Here is a 27,513-nt window from a genome sequence, read left to right on the forward strand (position 1 = left end):
TTTCCGCCCTTTTAAGCTGGAAATTATGACAGCCTTAGTTTTGTTGAGCATCCTTTTCCTGTTTCTTCTTCTTCAACAGAAATTTTAGTTTGCTAAGGTTACATTGCTCTGATTAGTTTTATCTTCTTGTGTTTTTGGAGTGATCAAGATAACCTTCTCAAGGACACCCCTACATGCATGCGCACGTTATCAGTGCATTTACTTTTCCTCCAATTTTGGTGTGATGTGAATGCCATCTTATACTCTCTCGACATATGTAGTTTAGGTGCTTTCGTGTGAGTTCATTCCAAAAGAAGTTAAAGAACATAAAAGCATGACCATGGCGTTTTTCTTTTTACACCCCCTTGCAAGGTGTCAAGCGTCTTAGACACGAGGAAAACCTGTAAAGCACCAGCCTTTACATGGTTCATGAGTGAATTCACTTGTGGTGGCTTTATCACATCTCAGAAGCTGCCCGACATACCATGCGCCCCCAGTTGCCCTCCTCCTAGGATACTGACTGACTTCTCGCTTGATCCATGGACGGGTAAGTCGTCCTCCCTTAACCATACAAAAACATACATTCAAGTTCCACATGGACTCGTATAAGATCTTACCGATACAAAGGAGAAGATTTTAAATTGAACACAAAGAATTTAAGTAACATGTTGGGGAACATCCACACCCAAATCGTAGCAGAGAGAAAAGACTTGGGAAGGATTACGAATTTAGAAAGTGAAGAAGAGAATCTTAGAAAGTGATTCATCTTCTCCAAATAATTCGGAGAGAAGCAGATGGAAGAGAGCTTCATGGAGTAGAAAGAGAATTCCAGCATATAATGGGACCTTCTTGTCCAATAAATTTCCAGTCTACCGCATTGAATAAAACAGTATCTCATATAGTTATCTCAGTATCTTGATACGATATGCAATGCCAATAGCTTTTTGAGATAGTAATTAAATTGTTCTCCTAATGGATCTGGAATGCTTATGGCTTTAAGGAAGGCTCATCTTTAGCGAATTTCACATCTCGAAAAACTCGAAAGACTCATCTATGAGCTCAAAAGCGATCCCCATTCAAGAGGAGACCGCAAAAATAATTTTATAGAATTCCCCCATCCCCCCCTTAAAAAAAAAGAAAAGTATATTGAAAGTCCTAAAACTTGTCACAAAAATGCAATTGAGTCATAAGAGTTTCAAAACATGCAATTAAGTCCTAAAACTTGTTACAAAAGTGCATTTGAGTTCTAAAACTTTCAAAAAGTGTAATAGAATCCTAAAACCTGTCATATTAGTCCAATCAAGTTCTTTCATTGGTTGCATTTTTTGAAAATTTTAGGACTCGATTGTACTTTCGAGATAAATTTTAGGACTTAATTCCACTTTTTGAGAGTTTTAGGACTCGAATGTACTTTCGTGTTAAGTTTTATGACTTGATTGAACTTTTTAAAAGATTCAAGACTCATTTACACTTACATGATAAGTTTTAGGACTTCCATTGTACTTGTCCCAAAAAAAATATCACGTCCTATATAATAAACAAACAATTCTCCTTCACTTTTTTTAATTTTTAGCGGATTTCAAGTCTATGCTTTTAAAAAAAAAATTCCCTTTCTTGAGTTTAAGCACGAAGGGACGTAATTCTTTGTCTCCATCCCGATCCATCTTTTCCTTGGAGACGAAAGAAAGAAGAAAGATGAAGTGGAGAGTCGGATGTAGGAAGGAGAAAGGCGAACATAGAAATAAGAAAGGAAAAGGAATAAAAGAAAGAAAATATGAACTTTGGACCAAAATGCCGCCAACCATAATTTGAAAAGTGGCATGTGAAATGCATGTGCTCAACGAAACCCTTATTTGAGATCGAATTGACCACTTTATGCCCTTATTTGAGATTGTGATAAACACTTTAGGCCTTTATTTGGAACGATATTCACTTTGAGCCCTCCTTTGAAAAAACAGTTGCACTTTAGGCCATTATTTGAGATTTTCCGAAAACTATAGCAGCTTCGTTTGAGCATGGCAAGAAACTTCTTTCACATCCCCAGAAGCTATAAAAGTTAGGTTAGCTCGCGCTTAATGCGGTAATTCTTCACATGGACAATGACTGTTCCGGACACAACGACATTTATAGATGTAGAAGATAGATACGGATAAAATTCAATGTCGCTACACCACTTGTGCAACCTCCTGTAAATCTGTTTCAAAACAACTTCCTCCAATAATATGTTGGACAAACCATACATGAAAAAGTAAGTTGCCACTACGCTTTCCTAAAAGAGCAGAATGTTAAACACTAGTAGTATAAATTTCTTTTGATTCAGGTGCAAAAAAGAAAAAAGAAAATGGGTGACAATTGGCAAGATTAGCAAAAACTAAATGACCCAAATTGGAAAACCCTTAACGTGTGCATTCCCTTCGATCGGAAACCTACATTGGGGGCTCATTTTATGTTAGTCAAGAAGCATGAGTTTCATAATGATATCTAATGTTACATCGACTTAAATTATCAATTCTATGGGGAGAAGATGCATTGGGAATGACCATGCATTTCATTTGAGTATTTAGTTTCCTATAGATGACAACGATCTACATGTACCTTGGGACTGAATAAGAAGTCCCAAGTACAAGAAAGCAAAAGCAATCATTACTACCAAAATTGGTGGTCCTTCAAGACCGTCAAGGATTCAAATAGGATTCCCAACCTTCTCTCTGCAATTTTTCAGCTTTTGTCAGGGCATCTTCCTTTGTATCTTCTTGGTATTGGCTCATTCTGCGCAAGCAAGCAAAAAATAGGAGATCAAATCAGCACGGATGATGTTCCGCTAAAGACAACATTATAGAATCTATTTCTGTTACAATCGCCGCAAACCGCGCATCCTTAAGTGAGACAGAAATACCAACCTAGCTAGTAGGTCTGGATCACGAACTCCCAACATTCTAACAGCTAGCAAACCAGCATTTGTGGCATTATTTTCTACCACGGTAGCGACAGGGACACCCCTCGGCATCTGCAATGAAGCATGACAAACACAGGCGCGAGGCTAAGAGATTTTCAGTGCTCTAAGAGAACCATGTCATCTATCCACCAAAAAATCCCATTATGCGCAAAATGCCATGTATTTCATTGTCCTCCACCAAAAAAAAAAAACATTTGGTACTCCGTAATTATACACTCATCATCGAATGCTATAGAACATTATAGGATCGTGCGAAGACATATACAAAAAAAAAAAAAACACATAGATTTGTTTTAAGATCTAGGGTCAAGTTCTAGGTCTTAGGTTCTAGGTAGTGGAACCCGCAACCTACCCGTTAGAGCAAGTTTCTTAATTTTTGAAACCTGGAACCTACCATACATACCTTAGAATCTAGAATCAGACCGGTTCCCACAGGTTCTTGAGTCTACCCCGGAACCATGCTTACTCCCAAGCTCGGTAGAATTTAAGTAACGTATGTGACAATGGTGGATCGAGGGAGAAGAGCCAAGCCCATGAAGGCAAACACGTTGTAGATGGTGACAAGTTTTCGTGGACAAATAAGTTATTTTCTTATTCTCTCATTGCCCTATATTATCTTTTATATATATATATATATATATATATATATATATATATATTTCTAAACCTTTGTCAAATAATGTTATAGTATATCATAAATGCCATATTATCGTAATCCACAAAAAAAGAGAAAATGACACAAATGGTCCATGAATGTTGATTCAATGTCCAATGTGGTCCCTCAATATTTAATTTGACAAATACGGTCCTAGAATTTCAACACAATGTGCAATGTGGTCCTTCAACTTTTAATTTGTTCAATGTGATTCCCGAACTTTTGGAACATGTTCAACTTAGTCCCTAAATTTTTGACCTCAGAGTTGGGATTTGATGCTTCGTGCATGGTCATCAGTTTCCTTTGCGGGGTATGCATGTACCTTGGGATAGTGCGATGTAAGTAATACTTCTTTCTCTGCCCTGGTAAAGGTTTCATGCTAGGCCTTTCGTCCCTAGGTACCGCTTTTTGCAAGATGTTTGACGCTCATTCACTATTTCCGATGAACGGAAGTGTCTTAAATGTGAAACTGTACTGTCCGTAAGTTTCCATAACAACTATGTCTTATAATCCCGTTTGGGAAGAAATTTGATGCTCTTAAGTGTGGTCCGACAATATTTCTTTTTTTAACATATATATCGTTGCTTGGACCTTTAATCGGAACATGCCGAGCTCCCAAAAATTTGTACCCTTTGGGGTTGCGCGAGATGTGACGAGCTAATTACCAAAATTAGTAGAGAAGGTTGTTCAGTGTCGATTCAATTGCTGCTGTCTGATTGTTTTCTTTTCCGCCCTTTTAAGCGGGAAATTATGACGGCCTTAGTTTTGTTGAGCATCCTTTTCCGGTTTCTGCTTCTTCAACAGAAGTTTTAGTTTGCTAAGGTTACATTGCTTTGATTAGTTTTATCTTCTTGTGTTTTTCGAGTGATCAAGATAACCTTCTCAAGGACACCCCTGCATGCATGCGCATGTTATCAGTGCATTTACTTTTCCTCCAATTTTGGTGTGATGTGAATGCCATCTTATACTCTCTCGACATATGTAGTTTAGGTGCTTTCGTGTGAGTTCATTCCAAAAGAAGTTAAAGAACATAAAAGCATGACCATGGCGTTTTTCTTTTTACACCCCCTTGCAAGGTGTCAAGCGTCTTAGACACGAGGAAAACCTGTAAAGCACCAGCCTTTACATGGTTCATGAGTGAATTCACTTGTGGTGGCTTTATCACATCTCAGAAGCTGCCCGACATACCATGCGCCCCCAGTTGCCCTCCTCCTAGGATACTGACTGACTTCTCGCTTGATCCATGGACGGGTAAGTCGTCCTCCCTTAACCATACAAAAACATACATTCAAGTTCCACATGGACTCGTATAAGATCTTACCGATACAAAGGAGAAGATTTTAAATTGAACACAAAGAATTTAAGTAACATGTTGGGGAACATCCACACCCACATCGTAGCAGAGAGAAAAGACTTGGGAAGGATTACGAATTTAGAAAGTGAAGAAGAGAATCTTAGAAAGTGATTCATCTTCTCCAAATAATTCGGAGAGAAGCAGATGGAAGAGAGCTTCATGGAGTAGAAAGAGAATTCCAGCATATAATGAGACCTTCTTTTCCAATACATTTCCAGTCTACCGCATTGAAGAAAACAGTATCTGATATAGTTATCTCAGTATCATGATACGATATGCAATGCCAACAGCTTTTTGAGATAGCAATTAAATTGTTCTCCTAATGGATCTCAAATGCTTATGGCTTTAAGGAAGGCTCATCTTTAGCGAATTTCACATCTCGAAAAACTCTAAAGACTCATCTATGAGCTCAAAAGCGATCCCCATTCAAGAGGAGACCGCAAAAATAATTTTATAGAATTCCCCCATCCCCCCCTTAAAAAAAAAGAAAAGTATATTGGAAGTCCTAAAACTTGTCACAAAAATGCAATTGAGTCATAAGAGTTTCAAAAAGTGCAATTAAGTCCTAAAACTTGTTACAAAAATGCATTTGAGTCTTAAAACTTTCAAAAAGTGCAATAGATTCCAAAAACTTGTCATATTAGTCCAATCAAGTTCTTTCATTGGTTGCATTTTTTGAAAATTTTAGGACTCGATTGTACTTTCGAGATAAGTTTTAGGACTTGATTGCTTTTTTTGAGAGTTTTAGGACTCGAATGCACTTTTGTGTTAAGTTTTATGACTTGATTGAACTTTTTAAAAGATTCAAGACTCATTTTCACTTACATGATAAGTTTTAGGACTTCCATTGTACTTGTCCCAAAAAAATTTATCCCGTCCTATATAATAAACGAACATTTCTCCTTCACTTTTTTTAATTTTTAGCGAATTTCAAGTCTATGCATTTAAAAAAAAAAATTCCCTTTCTTGAGTGTAAGCACAAAGGGACGTAATTCTTTGTCTCCATCCCGATCCATCTCTTCCTTGGAGATGAAAGAAAGAAGAAAGATGAAGTGGAGAGTCGGATGTAGGAAGGAGAAAGAAGAACAGAGAAATAAGAAAGGAAAAGGAATAAAAGAAAGAAAATATGAACTTTGGACCAAAATGCCGCCAACCATAATTTGAAAAGTGGCATGTGAAATGCATGTGCTCAACGAAACCCTTACTTGAGATCGTATTGACCACTTTATGCCCTTATTTGAGATTGTGATAGATACTTCAGGCCTTTATTTGGAACAATGTTCACTTTGAGCCCTCCTCTGAAAAAACAGTCGGACTTTAGGCCGTTATTTGAGATTTTCCGAAAACTATAGCAGTTTCCTTTGAGCATGGCATGAGACTTCTTTCGCATCCCCAAAAGCTATAAAGGTAAGTTTAGCTCGCGCTTAATGCGGTAATTCTTCATATGGACAACAATCGTTCCGGACACAACGACATTTATAGACGCAGAAGATAGATACGGACAAAATTCAATGTCGCTACACCACTTGTGCAACCTCCTGTAAATCTGTTTCAGAACAGCTTCCTCCAATGATAAGTTGGACAAACCATACATGAAAAAGTAAGTTGCCACTACGCTTTCCTATTTCGTTTATCTACAATTTGGTGGAGTCGAACTTCTTGGATAAAGAGCAGAATATTAAACACCAGTAGTATAAATTTCTTTTGATTCAGGTGCGAAAAAGAAAAAAGAAAATGAGTGACAATTGGCAAGATTAGCAAAAACTAAATGACCCAAATTGGAAAACCCTTAACGTGCGCATTGCCTTCGATCGGAAACCCAGAGTGGGGGCTCATTTTATGTCAGTCAAGAAGCATGAGTTTCATAGTGTTACATCGAGATAAATTATCAATTCTATGGGGAGAAGATGCATTGGGAATGACCATGCATTTCATTTGACTATTTAGTTTCCTATAGATGACAGTGATCTACGTGTACATTGGGACTGAATAAGAAGTCCCAAGTGCAAGAAAGCAAAAACAATCATTACTACCAAAATTGGTGGTCCTTCAAGACCGTCAAGGATTCAAATAGGATTCCCAACCTTCTCTCTGCAATTTTTCAGCTTTTGTCAGGACATCTTCCTTCGTATCTTCTTGGTACTGGCTCATTCTGCGCAAGCAAGCGAAAAAAATAGGAGATCAAATCAGCACGGATGATGTTCCACCAAAGACAACATTATAGAATCTATTTCTGTTATAATCGCCTCAAACCGCGCATCCTTAAGTGAGACAGAAATAACAACCTAGCCAGTAGGTCTGGATTACCAACTCCCAACATTCTAACGGCTAGCAAACCAGCATTTGTGGCATTATTTACTGCCACGGTAGCGACAGGGACACCCCTCGGCATCTGCAATGAAGCATGACAAACACAGGCGTGAGGCTAAGAGATTTTCAGTGCTCTAAGAGAACCATGTCAATCTATCCACCAAATAGTCCCATGACGAGCAAAATGCCATGTATTTCATTGTACTCCACCTACTATATATCTATATATATATATATATATATAATAAAAATATATATAGTTAGTTAGTTAGTTAGTTGTACTCCGTAATTGGTAGACGGGTCACAAGACTTTATCCTCTGGGAGGACATGAAACCTTCTCCAAGTAACCATTTTTGCAGCATAAAAGTTGGATCTTAAACTAATCAAGGACCACAGCTCCCATCAAAAACTGATTTCGACAGTGATGAGAACCAATTTTACTGAAATTAGAGAAAGAAATACCTGCACTATCGATAAAAGTGAGTCAAGACCATCCAATACAGAAGCACGAACAGGCACACCAATAACTGGTAATGGAGTCAGGGAAGCCACCATACCTGGAAACAGAAGACAGAGTTTCTTAAACGGTAAAAAAGCAATTGATCCATACAACGTTCTAGTGATCAGGACATAAAGCAACTAGCCTGGCAAATGAGCTGCACCGCCAGCACCAGCAATGATAACCTGAACGCCCCTCTCCTGAGCAGAGGAAGCATATCTGAACATCACATCAGGGGTTCGATGTGCTGAAACTATTCTCACCTGCAAAGTTTTTATTCAAAGTTCAACTTGTTGCTAGGGATGTAAGCTCTTCGCTCAATGACGTAATCTTGAGCATATAATCAGAACATAATTAACCTCGTACGGCACATCGAATGCATCTAGTATCCTTGCTGCATCCTTCATCACAGGAAGGTCAGAGTCCGAGCCCATTATAATCCCAACACACGGTTGTACTGCATACAGTTAATGACAGTGTCAATAATCCTGACAAAGCAATGGCATATAGCTCCATTTAGCACAGAAATAATTTTATAACCAGTGCAAATGTGATCCTTTTTGCTTTGAGAATTTTTCAAATAGGCAGTAGTTACCAAAGATACTGTAATATGGAGCTCAGTTGTGAGTGCAATCACAGGTATCTGTATAGAGATAGGTCTACTTTCTTAGCTTCCTTAGGGCATGAGACAAAGGAATGCAACTCATAACCGTGAGAAAAGCAAACTCTCATGGTTTTACTACAAGATCTTGCGTCTCCAAGAACACTATCCTTTATCAAAGTGCTGTTACTACTCAACTTCAAAGCATACCCCATAACTTTGAAGTATACCCTGTACCTCTTAAGATATTTTTGTGAGCAGGGGTCTGCATGTAGTTCTATCACTTTCCATGAAAGAAAGGACCAGCTAGAAGACAATATTTGAGAGATACATAAAAAAGAGACAAAGAAATTCACCATGTTCTACCCAAAAAGGGGCTATTTCTAGACGAAAAGTACAGAAAAAACTAACCTGCTGATTGACAATCCCTGCCTTCTTCACTTAGCAAAGCATTTAGTTGTGCCTCCACATTGCCCAACGAGGAGCCAACGATAGTAATATGACCCATTTTCCGTTGCTTACGCATTTCTATAGCACCAATAAGAACTTGTAGTTAATTACTGGCAGAGAGTGAGAGATTAGGAGGGAAGGTTGTCGCCCTGGGGCTGTATTAATATTTTTTTCTTTGTGATCATCTGACCTGGCTTATCATACCAATGAATTGCAGCTCCTTTTATGCTCAATGCCCTTCCAATCAACTGATGAGCCAAACGAAAGCCTCGTTCTCCCTAAGCACAATAAATACTTTGTCAAACCTTTCACTATTAGCACCTAGAGCAATAGTGAGACCTCATAAAAGCAGTCCTCATATATAATAGCTACGCAACACGATAAAAACAGCCACAGGTTTATCATTAGAATAGTCTACTTTGTAAGCCCTAATCCCGACAACCAAGCCACAAGTGCAGCACTAAGTACCTCTTAAGCAAATTGGAAGTAAAATACAGAAGAACTTGTTTGTCATGCTACTGTGTGTCTGCAGCGAGTGTATGGTGGTTTGGGATGGAAGGCTAAGTCAAGTGCATTTAATGCATGCAACAAAAGAAAAATGAAAGCCAAGTAGTCCAGTTGGCAAAGCAATAATTCAAAAATCAGAAAGGCCTAAAAGTGAACCTCTTCTTCACCAAGTATATTGTACATGATAGCAGCAGGAGTTTTCATTGACGGATCACCAAGTGGAAGACCAATAACAGCTCGCAAATGCTGTTCATACTGAGAAGTGTAGCAAGACTCAATTGTGTGATGGCCGCTATTGTGGGGCCTAGGAGCCACTTCATTTAACAAAACCTGAAAGCCAAGTGAAAGCACGTAAGTAGGATAGACGTGGCAATTTGCAATCAGAATAAACCGTGGAGGAAGTTATTGATGACCCCAATCACCTGACCATCCCTAGTAAGAAACAATTCAATGGCAAAAACACCAGCGCCTTCAAGGGAACTAACAGCTTTATAGGCAATATCAGTAGCTTGTCTCTGGATCTTCCATGGAATACTCGCAGGCGCCTTAACTATGTGACATATGTTTTCCCTAAAATTGAAAGAAATGTAGTAAAATCCCTAAATAGTTTCTGCCAAGAGTTAAGCTGTCAAAAGCTTGTATAATACCCACAGTAGCTCAGGTGATCCAGCCTCAAAGGAGACGGTCTACTATTATGATAAACCATCAAAGAAAAATGACCCCGAGATATAACAGACAATAAGCATACTTGTGTATAGTCTCAATCACAGGATAGCACAAGACAGAATTGTCTCTTCCTCTTGCTACAATGACAGCAAGCTCCTGCAATAAGATTCAAGATAACAAAGTTACTTTTGGTAAGGACTTAACAAAGTAATAAAACACCCCCTCCCCTTCCCCTGTCAAATGGATGTTATGTTAGCCATCATTGCCTACAAAAGTATAATCCCACCACACCAGCAAGAACATAAGAAATACTGGAGAGAACTAGTGTGAGTTGTTGCATACATAACTTAAGTGCACTAAGACAAGAACACTATAAACATTGTTTTTCTTAGTGATAAATAACACACACAATTGTCAAATACAGTAATTCTATGTAAGCGCTCTACAAACCCCCTTAATTGGCAATGTATAGGCAATCCATGAATAGTGGATGACTATTGAATAATTTGTTGATAGGTGGTGGAAAATACACAATAAAATAAGCTCTAACAAAAATAAGGCTAATGATACTTAGGAGATGCACACCTTTATGAAGGGTGCCCATTTTTCAACATAGAGTCCACGCTCAAAACCTCCAAGAACTGCAGAAGATGAAAATCGAAAGTAAAATTCAACCAGCTACGTGCAGACTGATGCATGCAAGACTACGGTCTGAAATATCAAATGGTAGTATCGCGACTATGGTCTGAAATATCAAATGGTACTATCACAGTGACAAGAAAAGAAAAACAAAAAGAATGTACGGAATTACAAAATCATTCATCTTGTCGCGTCACCAAATGTCCCAAGAAATTGAAAATATCAAACTAACAAAAAAAGCTTTCTATCTTCGGATAAAACTACGCAAGAAATGAAGAGTAACGCCAAAATGAAGGAACTCTAAGAATCACGAAAGGAAGAGGTATGAAAAGAGACTGTATAAGATTACCAGCCACAGCAGAAGAGAGGTCCTCAGCTGTTTTTGCAACAGCATTTCCACGCCCATCATAAGCTAGTCGTTTGCTCTTTACCATCAGCGGATAGCCAAATAGGTCACCAGCTCTCTTAGCACCTTCAAGATCATCTATCTGTCTCAGCCAATTCTCATGTCAACACAAGGAATTAGAATGCCAATGTCCAGGTCACATTGCAGGCCCAAGAAACATCAAGGAAATTAACTAACCTGCATAAACTCTGGAAGTGGAATGCCATGTCTGGAAAAGTGAACTTTTTGGAGATATTTGTCCTGGAAGAGAGCACAAATCTGGGTCAGGGCAAAGCACTTCCACTTATACTACAACGGAATGTCAGGAAGTTGAAAGTCTGCTATGGTCTATGGAACTTCTTATGAAAAGGAACTAGCTTGAAAAGACTCCTTGTTGTAGACCAAAAATCTCTACTCACCTGTGAAGGGATGAATAACAAGCAATTAAAATCAATGATCCAAAGAGAGACTAAAGCAAACCCAAACTTATCTTCTCCGCGATTCAAACAAGTACAATATAACCCATCAACAACTTTGTAGAATGTCACAGAACTGCTTTAAAGCGCACCTAGAAGTTACCCAGCCCAATAATACAGCATATGTCAGTGGACTCTTTTGTTTTACAAGAAGCAACGCTTAAAACCAAAAACTCATATCTTAACAATACACACGTCCGTAGTATTGGTATACAATGATACACATATGCAATCATCCACCTGCACTACTTGACTCAGCTTTTGCTGGAATTGATATTGGAATCCTAAGAGAGGGAATTTTTTAATAATTTTTCACGATTTCATGTCTCCTTTAATTGGATGTAACATGCATATAGCTAATCTACAATTGGATGAGGAGCACAGAAAAACCAGTAACCAGTCCATCCTACCTCATTCTTAAACAGCAAAAGTCTTAGCAAAACCTCAATTTCCAGTAGGTCCCACAATAGGAAAAGTCTCTGTACCTCAAGAGTCCGAGGGATGTTAAATGTGTTCTCCTTCCCCACAAGCTAATGAAATACAACACACTCCAGAAAACCTACGCAGTGAAGTCAGACCTGGGGGACCATAGTTCTTTCAGTTTTTGTTGCATTGACATGGCACATGAGGTAAAGCCATCCTCAAAAGTTTTTCAAAAAGTACAATATGTTGGTTCTGTCATGCTTATTGACATACTTTTTACTCAGTTACTGCCTACGCATCGATATCATTTTAATAGCTCCTTTATGTATCCATGTCTAGAATAAACATGCGACATCATAAGTTTCTCCAATTCTAGTGGTGACACCACAAGATTTTTCAAACATATGCTATGTGATTTTTCTCCTTGATAAGAGTGTGCATTAAAGAATGTTAATTGACAAATAAAAGACTCGCGGAAATACAAAACAATGGAGTCTCCTACATGAAAATTAAATTCACCACGTCACTGTAAAAGGAAAGTAACCTGGATAATTCGAACAGTGGAGGCTTTAGGTTGGCAATCCACTCCATCTTGCTCAAGCTTCTCCAAGGTGGCAGCATCAACATGTTCAATTTCAATCGTCAAAATTTCACATCTGCTACCACGAAGAAAGAGAGTACATGCCTAATACTTCAATCAATCAATCACGTCTTTTGTAAAAGCATTAAATCAATTCCATAACTAGTACATAATAAAACAAACCTCTTTGCAAACTCCTCCACTGTCGCACTGTCGTGAAAGCTGCCAACCACATGATCATATGCAATTGCACTTGCTGGACAGCTTTCTAGTGGGTCCAACACAGCGACTTTAATGGCCATTTCAGAAGCTGCCTGACACAGCATGCGCCCCAATTGCCCTCCTCCTAGCACACCAACTATCTTCTCGCTTAATCCATGGATGAGTAAGTCATCCTTCCTTAACCATACAAAAACATACATTCAAGTTCCATATGGACTCGTATAAGATCTTACGGATAGAAAGGAGAAAATTTTAAATTGAACACAGTAGCGCATAAATTGAACACAAAGATTTAAGTAACCTGTTGGAGAACACCACATCCAAATCATAGCAGGGCGAAAAGACTTAGGAAGGATTATGAATTTAGAAAGTGAAGAAGAGAATCTTAGAAAGTGATTCATCTTCTCCAATAATCCGGAGAGAAGCAGATAGAAGAGAGCTTCATGGAGTAGAAAGAGATTTCCAGAATATAATGAAACCTTTTCCAATAAATTTCCAGTCTAGCGCATTGAATAAAACAGTATCTGATATATTTATCTCAGTATTATGATACAATATGCAATGCCAATCGTAATGGTTCTCGAATTCTTCTGCTTTTAAGCTGAGGGGCAAAGAGGAAGAGGAGTATCTCCTAACTCAAAAAAAGAGAACTTTTGGCAAACAATATTTCTATCAGCCAAACAAAGGAGTAAACTAAGATGTGTCATGATGCATAAAAAACAGGTGTTTTAGGGAAGAACAAACCTGGTTGAAGGCTGATGACCTTCTGTTGATGCCAGGCAAGCAAAGCTTTGAGAGGAGGAGATATGCATGGAATGAGAAGCAAATAACTTTTCCGGACATTCCATCGAGAATCTCACTGTCGTATCAGTAAAGGCTGTCGCTCCTCTTGGAAGCATTTGGGTAATTCGGTGTCCAACTAGCCCAATGCTCTGGTGAAGATGAAGCATTCTATCTCTCGCCCTGCAAAAGAAATATAGGATTGAGCAAAATAAACAGAGAACGACTCATTCGATAAAGATTATAAATGTGGCAAAAGCATATGGCATCATGAAACCAGCTAGCTAGCTTAAAGAGATGAATCAGATGCTCCAAGCAACCTAAAAGAAAATTCAAGTCCAGAGTAGTAATTCTTTGCCTTGCAGAGGTCAGAGAAACACTCTATTTCAACTAACCCATCCTTGAAGAAGTCGCGTTCAAACAGGTCTCTCCGAATCAGATAATTCAGTTGACATGAAAGTCAGAGCAAACAAAGCAATGCGAGTAATGGCTTGGTGGCCTCTATCTCAACTACAATGTTCAATATAGAGGAGAATGAAATATCCTTAGTGCAAATAATAAAACGAAAAATTGGGCCAGCAAACCAATGCCAGTGATTGCCGGTGGTTGAGCAGGCATCGACAATGGTGGTGACATTATTTTGGAAGGGCAGTTGGCATGTGTGCGCTGATGGTGGTTAGTAGGAGGACTCGGCTTGAATCATAGCCCAGAAGCTTTTAAATTGTCCGGTTCCCGGTTGGATCCCAGTTACGGTCCTATGGAGGGAACCAGTCCCTAGCGGTTGAAAGAGGAGGGCTATCTTTTGAATTTAGTGGTAGCCTTTCAAAGTGACACGGGATGGCTAAAAGTCGCGAGCTTTAGACCTTTTTTATCCTAATGCATCACTCAGTAATGAAGCAGAGTTGAAGCCAAATCGAACAAACCCGAACATGAATCAATGAACACCCACCAAGTCGAAGAGGGTCATTGGGATTCTTAAACGGGAACATGAGCAACCGAACGGTTCTGATGCTGAACCATTGACACGACACAGAACAGAGAGCCTGTTGCGGCTCCTCCTCGTCAATTTACCCGCTCCAATCCCTGTCAGCCATCTCGAAGCTCCGAATTGCATCCGGGTCGGTCCCCGGCGGGGACCACGAACACACGGCCCCAGACTCATCAAGCGCCCGCGACTCAGGGTGAAAACCTTGATTCGAGTAAGCTTCGCAAGCCCGAAGCGAGTCATCGGATCAAAGACCCAACAAAGCCAAAACCGAACGACGAATGAACTGCAGCTGGGCCAGTCCATAGAAGGAGTGGAGTCTTTTTTGACTTTTCTTCACGCATCATTGGAGTGCAAGCGAATTTGACATAGACGAACACAAAGTGACCTAGGAATCAAGAGCTGGCACGCTAGGTCGGGCAGAGCGACCGAGGGAGCAAGAGCCGCGCCTCGACGGACACTCTTGCAGTGAGACGGAGAGACGAAACAGAGGGACTGAGTACCAAACAAGCAGTGAGGACTTACAGGAGAGGGAGGCGAGGCTGACGACTGCAATCTGAGAGCAGATCGAGACTGAAGCGAAGCCGAGGAGAGACTGAGCAGATCGACTGAGAGGAGCGAAGGATTGAGGGGAGGGGTTTTTAAATTTTGGCTCGTGCGTGGGTGTCTGGGTGGGTGAGCTGATGGGTCTCCGCTTTTTTTTTTTTTTTTGGGGTGATGGGCCTGGGTCTCTAAGGAGATGACTTCATTTAAATGGATATACATTAGACCGATTCGATTGGTCAGTTGGATGGTTCTCATCCGAAATCGGAAATCGAACTGTACCCTCCGATTATCATCCAAAACAGGTCGTTGGATACGACCCGATCCGATTTGGTTGGATCATGATTTTTTAGCTCACCCTTAGGAGATATAGATTGAGGTTCCATGCACATATAATAAAGACAAAAGGAGCTCTTCTCGAAAAAAAAAAATTCAAAGAAAAATGGATAATTATAATCCGATGCAAAAAAAAATGATGGCCCAAAAACCGCAACCGATGATATAAATAAAATTTGATTATGCTTTAGTCGCATCTCAAGTGCTACCAACCCGTCTAAAATTTATAGAAAAATAAAGTTATTTAGAAATTATGGACTTGAAATCTTTTTAAGAAACAAAAAGAAGGAATGTATAATAATTTGAGCACTCATAGAGTGATTTTAATGCCGATCTTTATTTATCTCTAAAGATTTTGAGTATTGAGAATCAATTATATAATAATTTTTGGATCATTGTTATGCTAATCGTCTATTTTGGGCTACAAAAAAATAAATAATTAATAATTAAAATTTTATAGTGAGGTTCGCTCTTTTAAAAATTTGTGAATTACAACACAGAGTTATTTTTACCATCACTCAAAAACGGTTATGCTATCAAAGAAAATTTATGTCTATTTTAACGTTTAAGAATGAAACGTAAAGGTGAAGGAACAAAAAGAAAAATAGAATCATGTCGCAAATACAAACGTCACGTACGGTACTCTCTGGCCGTGAAGGCGACTTGCATGGTCAATGATTGCAATTATGTAGATTATCAAATCACTGTTTATTTTCTGTTTCTTCATCGGATAGTTTTATAATCTTATAATCCTTTAATTTTTTTTATTGAAACGTAGCAAATTACAGCAACAGTAACTTTTACTTTTCGACTCTCTTTCACGTCGTCAAAGGTAAAATGCAACTCTTGGTGAAGGAAAATCTTTCTTAGCTCCAAAGCTTTTAATGAAAGGTCCAAGTAACGATACATAGGTTAAAGAAAGAGAAATGTTGTCGGACCACACTTAGAGCATCAAATTTCTTCCCATACGAGATTATAAGACATGGTTGTTACGGACAACTTACGGACAGTGCAGTTTTACATCTAAGACACACTTTTCCGTTCATCCGAGATAGTGAACGAGCATCAAACACCTCACGCAAAGCGGCACCCGGAGACGAAAGGCCTAGCATGAAACTTACCAGGGTAGAGAAAGAAGTATCACATCCAACTACGTTCGTCCGTAAGATGGACTGCATTGGCTTCTCATGCTCCTCACGCTTCTTCTCCTCCCGCCTCCTCTTCTTCCTGCTACGTTCGTCCTCAGACTCGTGGGCTGGAATCTTCCTTCCTTGCTGATGAGTCAGGAGCAGGCGTGACAACCTTCTCTATGCCAGCCGACGATTCCGGTCGACTGGGTTGAACAGAACTTGATTCTTCCCAGGGAGGAGGCAGAGTCTGCAGATGGACACACCGATAGAACTTAAGGTCAACCAATTATAATACAAAAATAGAGCAAAAGATTGTGATGAACATATTTACAAGATGGCGATCGCCATTGTCATGAATTTCGACCTTTGACAGTTTCTATGGGTATCATCTGCAATTATAATGAAAAATTCGTGGTTGTTTAATTCATTAGAGAAACCCAGACCATCTACGCTGTGCTGCTTCAGCATGACCTCCCCCCAAATCCTCTGTGGTCGAGCCTCGCTTCACCAATTCTTTCAGGTTCTGCTTATCGAGTCGACTGACTAGGCTCTTGTTAGCGCGCTTAGGAGCTAATCCAAGCGTCTCCCTCATTGCCTGCTCCTCTTGTTCTTTGATTCTTTTTTATCTCCTCCATAGCAGCCTCCAAATCTGCTGCCTCTGCTTTTTTTATCCCTGGCATACCAGTGCGGGTCCTTCCCTGTTTGAATTAGTAAAATGAAAGGAAGTGTTATTAAAGACAGCTTAACTTGAACCAACCCAAAGAAAATGCTCTTAGCATAGCATCACTTCAACAGTTAAATTCTTTGATGCTATCTGTATGTAGGCCGAAGCTTTCGAAAATTGACTATATGAGAGGAAGAACTATGCGGAGAAGAAGCATAGACTGAGTCTTAATAGAAACTTGCTCGACTAGACGGGATTTCGACCAGATAAAAGCACATCTTATAAACTGAACAGCATGCCATGTTCTTCACTATGTATAGGTTTTTGGCTACTAAACATGCCTGACAGCACAAACCAAAGCTAACATAGCCAATTGAGGCGTCCCTCACGATAAAGTGTGAGGTACAATGAGAAAAGAATATCTGAATGGAAGCCTGCACAGACCAGAGGTAGCAATGGCACTTTGACGAGTTCGTTGAACCATCGGAGGAGTTAAACGCGCCGGTCGCCGGCCCCCAAGACGCTGCAGTGACCTCCCGAACCTGGCCCATGGGTTGATGGGGTCCGGCAGTAGCCAAGGCGATGCCAGCGGGGCCACATAAGCCTTGGTGTCCTCGTGCGCAACTCGGTTTGAGTCCCAAACGCCGTAGTGAGGCAGGAGTTTTGAGGGACTGTCCTAATCACCATGGGATTGTCAGTCCTTGCTGACAGTCGTCCATTGGTCGCGAGGCCCTGCCGAACCCGGCCTATGGGTTGGCCCGGTCTAGCATTGGCAAAAGAAGCGCCGGTGGGACTAAATAGGCCTAGACAAGTCTCACGCGCCTGAGGGAATTCAAGCAAGGACCGGTCCGATCCAAAAAATGAGGAACCTGTTTCGACGGGTAATTCTAGGTTCCAGGTGGTTCTAGTCCTAACACGAGAGCCGAACCAGCATCTATGATACTAGCATCTTCACCTCCAATGCCTATTGTCGGACCATGAAAACAGATGAAGCTAGAGAAATTTAGATAGGTTTTGCGCTTTTGGTCGAGTAAATATATGTAGTTTGACTGAGGATATGGATTCGGGCAAAAATAAGATATGCTTTTTCCCTTAATTTTACTACTTCTTGTGGAGTTACCATGAAACTTCAATTAGTGGAGAAAGCAGAACACGTGTTTTATGTGATAGTCGCAGCTATGAGAATTAATGTATTTTAATTCTTAATTATCCGACAAAAGATTTGAGGAACAAAAAAAATATGTCTCTTCGAAATCGAGGAAAACGTAAGGTGGAAGAAATGTTTCAAGAAATAATGCATTAGGTTCGTAGGATTCGGGAAACTTCGTTAAACGTATGCTAATATGATGTTCTTCTACACGCCCTCAAAGTATGAGAAAGTTTCATCAACTTGCAATTTGTTGAAAGGAACTAAACTAATTACATTGTTGAAAATGGGGAAATCGAAATCCGAGGAAGTAGGAAAGGCTCCCGCATAGAGGAGTACGGGGATAAATGGAAGATGTCCCTACTCTGGGCGAATCGCCGGTTCCTCGTCATCGTCGGTGGTGGTGGTAACGACGGTACGATCGGTTGTTTGGATAGTTTTGCCATCATCTGATAGATCAAACCATCCAATGGGCAAGAAGCCCTTGATACCAATGCTTGGTTGCCCTAGCTTGCCGACATTCGGATCAAATTCCAATTTGCAGTTCTCATCGACCGGCTTTACCCGGTTCGTGGCATATGATCTAGGAGGAGGACGTGGAGCAGCAACGAGCATCTTATCCACGCGATCTGAGAGGTGTTTGGATGCCAACCTCTTGATGATTCTATTCATTTTCCTTCCAACGGAAAGACGAAAAATGAGTGCAATTATAAAGAAAATCAAAGCAAGGACGTACTTGATGTCGACAGTGATGGCGACGTCGCGGATCAAGAGAGGATATGGTGGCCGGGCTTACGGACGGACCGGTGATGGGCGGCGGAGTGTGGAGAAGGGCAACCGCGGGATGAAGATGAGGTCGTGCGTTGACGTGCTTTATTACTTATAGGCACTTGGAGATTCCAAAAAGATCACAAATTTCTCATTCAAACATCTTGACAAACAGGAGATGATATCGCATTCATATGGAAAATCTCCTAACAGCCCCAATGTGATCGTGGGAAATATATCACATGCACTGATTTTTTTCTCTTCTTTCTTTGGAAAAATTCAATGGCTCAATCTCTAATTATCTCGGATCCGGATCGCCTAATATTGGGATTTCCATAATATGTGTGACATTACTCAAATCAGGCTGTCTAAATGAAATAAACAATCTGATTTGAGCTATGTTTGAGATTCAAAATTTTTCAAACCCCAAAAATTACAAGATTTGGCTGCTTTAATGGAAATTATAGTAAGAACTTCATCTTCTCAATCAACGTAAACCCACTGGGCATTTGCTTGAATGGACGTTATAACTCGAATTAACCTAAAGATCTTTTCTTACCCTAAAGTAATTACCTTAGTCCCAAGCAAAGTTTGCCGCTGATTATGTTCGTTCCATAATTATTCGCATCCTAATTCCTTCACTAACCTCCCAAGCAATGGCTTATAACCTGATGCTGTCCCAGGAGGAGACGAGATCAGCGTTAGGTGTTTTAACCCGCAGCCTCTTGTAATAATTCCTGTCTTCCTACATTTCCGGCCAGTGAATCGCTCTTCTATCTTTTCATTGCTTGATTTGCGTCTACGTATCTTGTGTGAATCAGTAAAGTCCAAATTTGGAATTGGATTGACCGACTTTTGGGTTCTGAACATGGATTTCTGATTCCATGTTGATCTTGGCCTCTGGACGTTAAATCCTATCATGGCTATTCGTACATTGACATTATGGCGTCTGCTTGGAAAGGGTCTTCTCCGTGGATTTTGGAATCAAAAGTTCAAGCGTCGAAACTATTAAATCTTAGAATGAAATTTGTGGACCCCCTTCAGGAGAGTGAGAGATTATTTCGCGAAAAATTCTAGAGCTGAACACTGCATGAGTCGTTGGATGTAATTAATGCTGGAAAACACGAGGAGTGTTTTGAGTGACTCGAGTTGTAATTATAATCCCCGTGGTATCGCTTAATCTATAGTGGAATTCATTGATACTCTCTTGATAGATATATTTCACTGAGATCAAACTATGTAAATCTGGTGTTCTTTTTTTTTTTTTTTTTTCGTTCTGTCAATTTTATTATTTAATGGCTTGCATCCGCAACATTTTGATCTTTAAGCCGAGAGTCCCCCCAGTAAGTCTTGTACCACTAGGGCGGGAGTTGATCCACCCCTAGCTCGAGTTGAAACTTTGATTGAAAACAAACACGTTCACGATCTACGCTCCAACATGAGATGTGGATAGAAGAGCGTAGTTCACGTATTAAACCTACCCATGTAAGTTCTTCTGACGCAATCATTCACTCCATCCTTCCCTTCTAAGCTAGAGACACGATGCTAAACGTAGCGTCTCCATTATGAAAAGACCTGGCTTATTTACCATCAGAAATCTTAAACTGACTAACGAACCTAGTTTCTTATTCTTTGAGTCTGAGAAGAAAGGTTATTACCAACCTAATCAAGTTTTAGAAATCAAGCAGAGTTAAAGAGAAGAATTTCACTAAACCAATTTGGCAAGTTTTAAAACTTGATTATACTTTGTGAAAGTTTTATGATTCGATTGCATTATCGCGACTTGAGACTCAATGAATTTCTTTTGACACTTACCAACATTATTGACACTCACTAGCACCAAAAATAAAAAATAAAAAATAAAAAAAAAATCCGTCTATTTGAATAGAGGACGATATGGCTCTGCAGCTTTCTTTTGAATCACGTGCACAATATGTGATTGTGAAAAACCATGTTCTAGATACAGAAGCATGCACCAATATCATTGTCCTTCCCACAATTAAACAAAACGGAGCGTGCCCCATACTTTTGCTTTTTAATTCAGTACGGATATCAAAAAATAATATCAATTTATGTCATTCAGTACGGATAACAAAAATAAAATCAACTTATGTCTTTCTTGATTAAAAAAGTCAAATTGAGCATTTGAAGCATGTTTTTGAGAGTCTCATTGGTCATTGTTAAATGCACTTTCTTAGAAACTCCATCCAAGATCACTCCTTCAATCTTCCACACTCCACCGGTCAAGCTCAACCTATATATACATCTCCCACTTTCATGTTCTTTTCAACTCTTCACTCTGACTTCAGAAACCAAATCTTCCCTTCAACCTTCCACATTCAGTGATCTCAAATCTACAAAATTTCTAGCCAAAAGCGGAAAATGCTTCAGGAAATCATCGGTCCCTTCGAGACTGATCGATTCAATGTTTTCAAATCCATTTGTGATCATCTTTTTGAAGATGACGATGATTGTGTCAATGCCACATTCCATGCACAAGCTCCAGCAAACACATACTAGAGGAGTTCAAGCTTCAGTAATCTCTTATTGTCCGAGAGTTGGAGCAAATTGCCCCTGAAAGTCGACGACTCGCAGAGCATGTTGGTGAACAGCGCTATGTGCAACACGCTCAATTCTGTTGGAGTTGACGAATACTTCGAGGACCCTTGTTTCTCATACCGGGCACGCCCATGTGAGCTTAGGGAAACCGGAGTATGATCCGACGTTATGTGACCCTTGTACATGGGAATGCGGGGTTTCGAGGGCGGCGCCCTCAACATGGGTGTCCCACCGCCCAATCGGCGGGTGGGGGTTCCGCTCCTCGGTAAGCGAGCTGGGGTTCGGGGGCAGCGCTCCCGAAACCTCAACGAGTTTGGGCTTTTGTCTAAGTTAGCTAATTTGTTAAGAAATTAAAGGGGTTTCGGATAAATTAGGTTTTGGACCCATTTAGGGCATATTTATGTTTGCTCGTTTTTTGCTGATCATTGTAACGAGTTATGCGGTTGTAAACCTAAAATTATAGTGAAATCTCTTTGCGGGATGTAGCCCTATTCTAGGATGAACCTGGGTAAACCATGTGTGATCTATTTTTCTTCTATTATCCGTCGATCATTCTGAATCGGTTTGCGATACATCCCTTCAAATTCCGGGTGGACGATGCCTTTGGCTTCAAATCAAGAGCTTGATTTCGAAGTGACGACCATTGATTATGACAATGTTGGTCTGGCTTTGAGTCAAGAACTTGATTTTGAAGTGACGACCAACGATTATGACGGCATTGGTTTAGCAACGGAGAAGAAACTGAAGAAGGTGGAGCAGGAGGTATCGGCACCGGTCGGGAAAACATATTACAAAGGAGTGAGAAGGCGGCCGTGGGGAAAGTATGCGGCGGAGATAAGGGACCCCAAAAAGAATGGGGCGAGGATTTGGCTCGGCACTTATGAGAGACCCGAGGACGCGGCATTGGCTTATGACCGGGCAGCTTTTAAGATGAGGGGGTCCAAGGCCAAGGTCAACTTCCCTCATCTCATCGGCTCGGCCGAGTACGAGCCTGTCAGAGTCAGCCGCAAGTGTTCGTCTGCCGAGCCTAGCTCGCCATCCACATCTAGCGATGACGGCTCGGTGACGAGGATGAAGAGGAGAAGGGGAGAGGTCAATGTGGATGCGGAAGTGGATTTTGGAACTCCAGTACCCTTTCCCGTAATGGATATGGGTTTTTGGAGTGGGGATGAAAAATTTTCACTTTGACCGTGCAAACGTCAACGACATTGTTTTGAATCTTTTGATAATGAGAAGTCGATCAGGCAATTTACGCTGTAGAAAGCATCAATTTAGTGCCTTGATTTCATTTCCTTTGGAGTTTTTTTTTTTTTTGGTCAGACATTTCCTTTGGAGTTAAGCAACATAAAAAGGTAAAACAAATTTCCTAATAAGCATTGATTTTGCAAATCATGATGGCATGCGGTGATTGGTTTGAATGGGCAATCACCTCGTGTTCCAAGAGAACCTTACGACTTTTTCCCGAAAAGAACCTCTTGCTATAATAATTGCCTTAGGACAAACCTTATTGTCTTGGGTGGATTCAAACATACCTTGAGGTATCCAGAATAAATAATTTGTCTTAATGGAAAAGCGGATCAAACCCTTAACATTTCATAAGAAGGAGTGCTCGAACTTACCATAAAAAAGGTAAAAACCATGTGTTCATATGTCATGCTAATAATGAAGACATAATGATAGGAGCAAAACAATGTTACATTGTGTTGTTTGAGTCGTTTATCGTAACAAGGAAACAACATCTTTTAGAATTTTAGAATTTAATCGGATCAGTTTTTCTTGCAGGAATTAGATATAATTTTTTTTTTTAGCAAGCATTTAAGGAACGATGAGGCAATTTCGGCTGGACTTTTCAAATGAGGTAGACCTCCTTTTTTGGATCATTTGGATACCATTAGATCCTTCAACATGCTTTTGGGATAATACATCCGATTAAAGTGCACTAAGACAAGGCCCTTAGGTGCGGGACCGGTGGCCAGACTTGGGACACCAAAGGTCAGGGCCTAGGACCCAGATTTGAGGCCCGACGACGAGGATCAGATTATGGGAGTTATTCTGGCTCCCTTAAGAACCGTGGACCGGACTGGTGGTATCGGTTCTTAATTTCAGAAATCGTGGACAGGACCAAATGTCCTCGAAATTGTGGACCGATCGAATCATCGGTCCTGTTCTCAGGCGGTCCGGTAGAACCGTTAAAATGAAAGTAAAACGTAAAATGAAATAAATAAAAATAAGAGACCCGAGTTTGATAGAGCAGTTCGGGCCTTCCAGCACCACGTACACCAAAATGAAAAATCATCTAAGTAAACCAATTGTCCTCATCAAGCACTAAAATTGGCTCCGACAAACACCCCTACCGAAAAGTTAGCATCTTCATCACATGAAAATGGCACCCGAACAGAGCAGTCCGGGCCTTCTGGCACCGCGTACAGCAAAAGTGAAGCTGGGAGAGCAAGATTATGAGCACCCTACATTTCATTGCGAGAATCATCCTTGTAGGGCTACTTTGTGCTTCCGACGTCGCGAGATGCGACACCCCCAACATGTCGGTCGTGTATAGAATATGCAGTGGAGACACGTTTGATCTTTTTATGTTCTGGCTATAGAAGTGATATAGATCACGTTATGCGGGACTCGACCAGCGGAACGCCAACCCGAAATGTAATATATGCCTTGTCTTGATGTTCGTTAGAGTGCGAAGCTTACGAGTCCAACTTGGTCATGCTACAACTCTCTCCACCAAATTTTATTACAAGCAAGCTCATTGTCAAAAGAAAGCTCTTTTGAAGTGCTAGAAGACCCATACCTTGGGATGGAAACGGGAAAAGTATACTGGAAGTGCCATAATTTTTATCCGGCGTTCACTTGAGTGTCATAACTTTTAAAACGTTCACTTAAGTGCCGTAACTTTCAAAAATCGTTCATTTGAGTGCCATGCTGACGTGGATACCGAAAAAGCCGACGTGGCAGCTGGAAAAGCTGACGTGGCATGCTAAAAAAGTTGATGTAGTACTCAAGTGAACGATTTTTGAAAGTTATGGTATCTAAGTGAATGTTTTGAAAGTTACGATACTCAAGTGAATACCGTACACAAGTTATAGCATTCATGGTGCACTTATCCCGCTAGAAACCGAGGAAAATTCGCACATGAGAGCTGCTGGTTGAGTTAGCGTACAGCGTGTCCCAAGAATTTCGACCCAAAATCCGGCGAAGCCAATATGGTTAGGGCTACGGTCTTGACTCCTACCAATCACATGCAAAAGGCATATTCCGGCATGAATCGATGTGGCTGGGAACATAAAATATGTTTTTTTTTTTTCGAATCGGAAGGGAACATATACGTGAGATTGGAATGCAAGTAGCAAAAAAAAAAAAAAAATCAATTTTTGTTGTTAATCATGGATGTGTGGACAGAGCGCCGGTCTCTATTTTGTAAAAGAAAATCCAGCTTTAGAATCGGTTTATTTCGTGGAAAATGTAATGTTATCAAAAATATGTTCCAAGTAAATGTCAATAATTTCTGATGTTTGGTTGAAACCTAAAATGAACTTAATAATATTTTCCACCGCTTAGTATGGAAAATCAAAGTTGATTTTCCTTTATACACTCCTTTTAATAATTTTTATTTTATTTTTTCCTTTCTTTTTTATTATTATTTATGTTTAATTCTTTTCTAAGAAATTGAACTCTTATTTTTACTTTTGAGTTTTTATTTTTTTATTTCTCATCTTCTTTTAATTTTCCCTTCTTCTTCTGTAGGTCGTTGTGGCCGGCACTAGCCTCGAAGGCTCCACCTCACCGGATCGGCGACTCATGAGAAGAATTGAAGTTTGACGCTGCGAACGGAGACGATGATGGAGGCAGGGAAGCTTCCTTGTTTGTGCGATATCGGCAAGAAGAGGACAACTTTGATCTTTTGCAATGAAGAAGAAGAAGAAGAAGATCTCGATATCAATGAAGCCTCGTCATATTCCTCGATCAGGTTGGCTAAATCCTCATCGGACTTCGTAAAGACTAGTGTCTAAGACGCAACCTGGCAACTCGCACTTCAGCGCAACGATGCGAGATTTGGTGGTTTCATGGCCGACTTTTCTAAATGCTTAAGATGTAATATTTAATTATTCTGATATTCCACTCACGCTTAGCACCGAACGTGAAAATTTTTCATTAGAGAGTCAAATATGAGCTTAGAAAGATTTGAATACATGATCTCTTGTCCTTATACCATGTCGGATGCTTCTTTTAGAATAACCGAAAGTGGTCCCATAAAATTTCACTGACGAAAAAATCTCAAAACTCCGCGTGCTTCACCAGCAGCTTTCTGCCTGCAGATATTCTCAAGTTTCACTAACCAAGCACCGAAAAAAGAAGAAGAAGCAAAGACTCCACGAAAAAAGCAACATTGAAATAGAAATTATTGCGCTTTTTCTTCAATACTAAAGACGACTTAATGATTCTTATAATCAATGAAAATATCTACTATAGTCAAACATATGCGTGATATTTGCTATCTAACTATTCGATCTTCAATTATTATTAATGAGAAAATAATTTATTTTAAGTGAAAATTTTGATGGCTTAAGTATATCCAAATCTTTCGAGTGTGAAATGATATGAGTAAGATGTTTAATCACGTGGCCCAAGCAATTCCATTCTCTAATGCTTTAGCCCCATCATTAGGGCAATATAAATTTGCATAAAAATAAATAATAAACCAGAATTGTCAATGTAATTCTTGATTATTTATCCTAGTATATTAAAAACTATATATTAAAGATATGAGAATTCGTAATTTCATTAATATAATAAATTGATGATATCTCGTGGACCGCACGGAGCATTATAAGGTCACTGGCTTCTCCATTGACCGCATTGAGAGCCAGTAAATCACATTCCATCTCTGACAAAAAAGAAAAAGAAAAAAAAGAACACCTTCCATCCTCATCCCAGTTCATGTCCTCTCGGAGGCTTTGAATCATATCACTTGGACCACACGTATGAGAATTTATAATTTTATTCTCGGAATAAGAACCGCATGCATCTGTTTCAAATCCGATGAAGTTTGTCTTGCTTAAAAAGCCTCACCGACTATGTTGACCACGTCATCTTCGATCATATCCCGGAATTTCTTGTTAAACATTTCTTGAAAATCATTCCCCCGGTGACCTAAACGATCCCATTTGCTCAATGTTGAGGATTGTGACGATATTGAAGACAGTGACAATTTATATTTAGAGCAAACACCATAGATTGATAAGTATTGACAATAATGGACAATTTCATAATATTTATGAATTTTGCGACATGAGAAGTAATAAAATGAAATGACCATTACCGAAGGAAAAACATTTGAAGTGACCAAAAAAGAATTCTATGTCATGGGCCTATTGTTTCATAAATTAATGAAAAGTAACCATTGGTTATCCAAAAACAAAACTACTGAAAAGAAAATGACCACTATCGAAAAAAAAAATGTTCTAAAAGATCAGCCTATATGGACAGGAAACACAAGAGTGGATATAATGCCCGGGTGCTACCACTGTGTAATATTGTCCGCTTTGGGACGAGGCTCGCAAGGCTTTGCTTCTCCGAGGGCTGCCTAAACCGCCCTCAAAAAACGCGTTACACGAGATAGGAGTGCCCAAGCCTTATAAGGCATCCTAAGGTCCCTCTCATATTCAATGTGGGACTTTTTGGACCCTTCCTTGTATCATCACATTCTCCCCCATTCCGGTGTGTGGTATGGTCCAGTCTTGTTCCTCCTCGTCGTCCTAGAAGCCTGTCAGGAGCCGTTCCTTGTCCAGGCCCTCTGGCCCTAGCATCCACTCCCTGCCCTCGTTGGACCAGAGGTGTTACAACATCTCTTCATCTTGCACGAATCGACCAAGGCTATTTTGGTCA

The 27,513-nt window shown here is 40.0% G+C and overlaps 2 protein-coding genes, 2 long non-coding RNA genes and 1 pseudogene across 8 annotated transcripts; 1 reads left to right on the top strand and 4 right to left on the bottom strand.

Moving 5' to 3' along the window:
* Window positions 1-219: 219 nt before the first annotated feature.
* LOC125315046 lies at window positions 220-436 on the bottom strand. Its single transcript, XR_007198419.1, has 2 exons — window positions 370-436; window positions 220-330 (listed from the first exon to the last, which is right to left on the bottom strand). It is a non-coding gene; the product is annotated as an uncharacterized LOC125315046 (long non-coding RNA).
* Window positions 437-4,534: 4,098 nt separating this feature from the next.
* LOC125315109 lies at window positions 4,535-4,751 on the bottom strand. Its single transcript, XR_007198470.1, has 2 exons — window positions 4,685-4,751; window positions 4,535-4,645 (listed from the first exon to the last, which is right to left on the bottom strand). It is a non-coding gene; the product is annotated as an uncharacterized LOC125315109 (long non-coding RNA).
* A 1,889-nt stretch (window positions 4,752-6,640) lies between these two features.
* LOC115727041 (phosphoribosylaminoimidazole carboxylase, chloroplastic-like) lies at window positions 6,641-15,015 on the bottom strand. 5 transcript variants are annotated; one of them, XM_048279382.1, is made up of 18 exons: window positions 14,837-15,015; window positions 14,555-14,754; window positions 13,448-13,666; window positions 12,665-12,880; window positions 12,446-12,557; window positions 11,201-11,263; window positions 10,967-11,105; window positions 10,564-10,619; window positions 10,061-10,134; window positions 9,735-9,882; window positions 9,469-9,642; window positions 8,996-9,083; window positions 8,767-8,883; window positions 8,114-8,211; window positions 7,900-8,017; window positions 7,718-7,812; window positions 7,230-7,336; window positions 6,641-7,096 (listed from the first exon to the last, which is right to left on the bottom strand). In XM_048279382.1, the coding sequence occupies exons 2-18, from the start codon at window positions 14,575-14,577 to the stop codon at window positions 7,003-7,005; spliced, it is 1,941 nt and encodes a 646-aa protein (XP_048135339.1). In that variant the 5' UTR covers window positions 14,578-14,754; window positions 14,837-15,015; the 3' UTR covers window positions 6,641-7,002. The 5 variants fall into 5 exon arrangements, with proteins under 5 accessions (XP_048135339.1, XP_030513022.2, XP_030513025.2 ...); XM_030657162.2 differs by lacking the exon at window positions 14,837-15,015 and having other exon boundaries at window positions 14,555-14,810; XM_030657165.2 differs by lacking the exons at window positions 12,665-12,880; window positions 13,448-13,666; window positions 14,555-14,754; window positions 14,837-15,015 and adding an exon at window positions 11,964-12,056.
* LOC115727042 lies at window positions 14,857-17,692 on the bottom strand (annotated as a pseudogene).
* Window positions 17,693-22,204: 4,512 nt separating this feature from the next.
* LOC115728858 (ethylene-responsive transcription factor 2-like) lies at window positions 22,205-22,803 on the top strand. The gene has a single exon (XM_030659265.2). It carries the CDS (start codon window positions 22,213-22,215, stop codon window positions 22,801-22,803), a length of 591 nt encoding a protein of 196 aa, XP_030515125.2. The 5' UTR covers window positions 22,205-22,212.
* The last annotated feature ends 4,710 nt before the right edge of the window (window positions 22,804-27,513 follow it).

This window comes from Rhodamnia argentea, chromosome 5, assembly GCF_020921035.1.
Source record: "Rhodamnia argentea isolate NSW1041297 chromosome 5, ASM2092103v1, whole genome shotgun sequence".
Classification (NCBI taxonomy): Eukaryota; Viridiplantae; Streptophyta; class Magnoliopsida; order Myrtales; family Myrtaceae; genus Rhodamnia; species Rhodamnia argentea.

Excerpts from the sequence above, each read along its gene's own strand:
- LOC115727041 (XM_048279382.1), bottom strand. The coding sequence starts at position 14,577 with ATGGCTGACAGGGATTGGAGCGG. Across the intron at positions 13,667-14,554 it reads GCTGACAGGGATTGGAGCGG|GGCGAGAGATAGAATGCTTC; the intron begins GTAAATTGACGA and ends TTTCTTTTGCAG. Across the intron at positions 8,884-8,995 it reads TCATTGGTATGATAAGCCAG|AAATGCGTAAGCAACGGAAA; the intron begins GTCAGATGATCA and ends TTGGTGCTATAG.
- LOC115728858 (XM_030659265.2), top strand. The coding sequence starts at position 22,213 with ATGCCTTTGGCTTCAAATCAAGAGCTTGATTTCGAAGTGACGACCATT.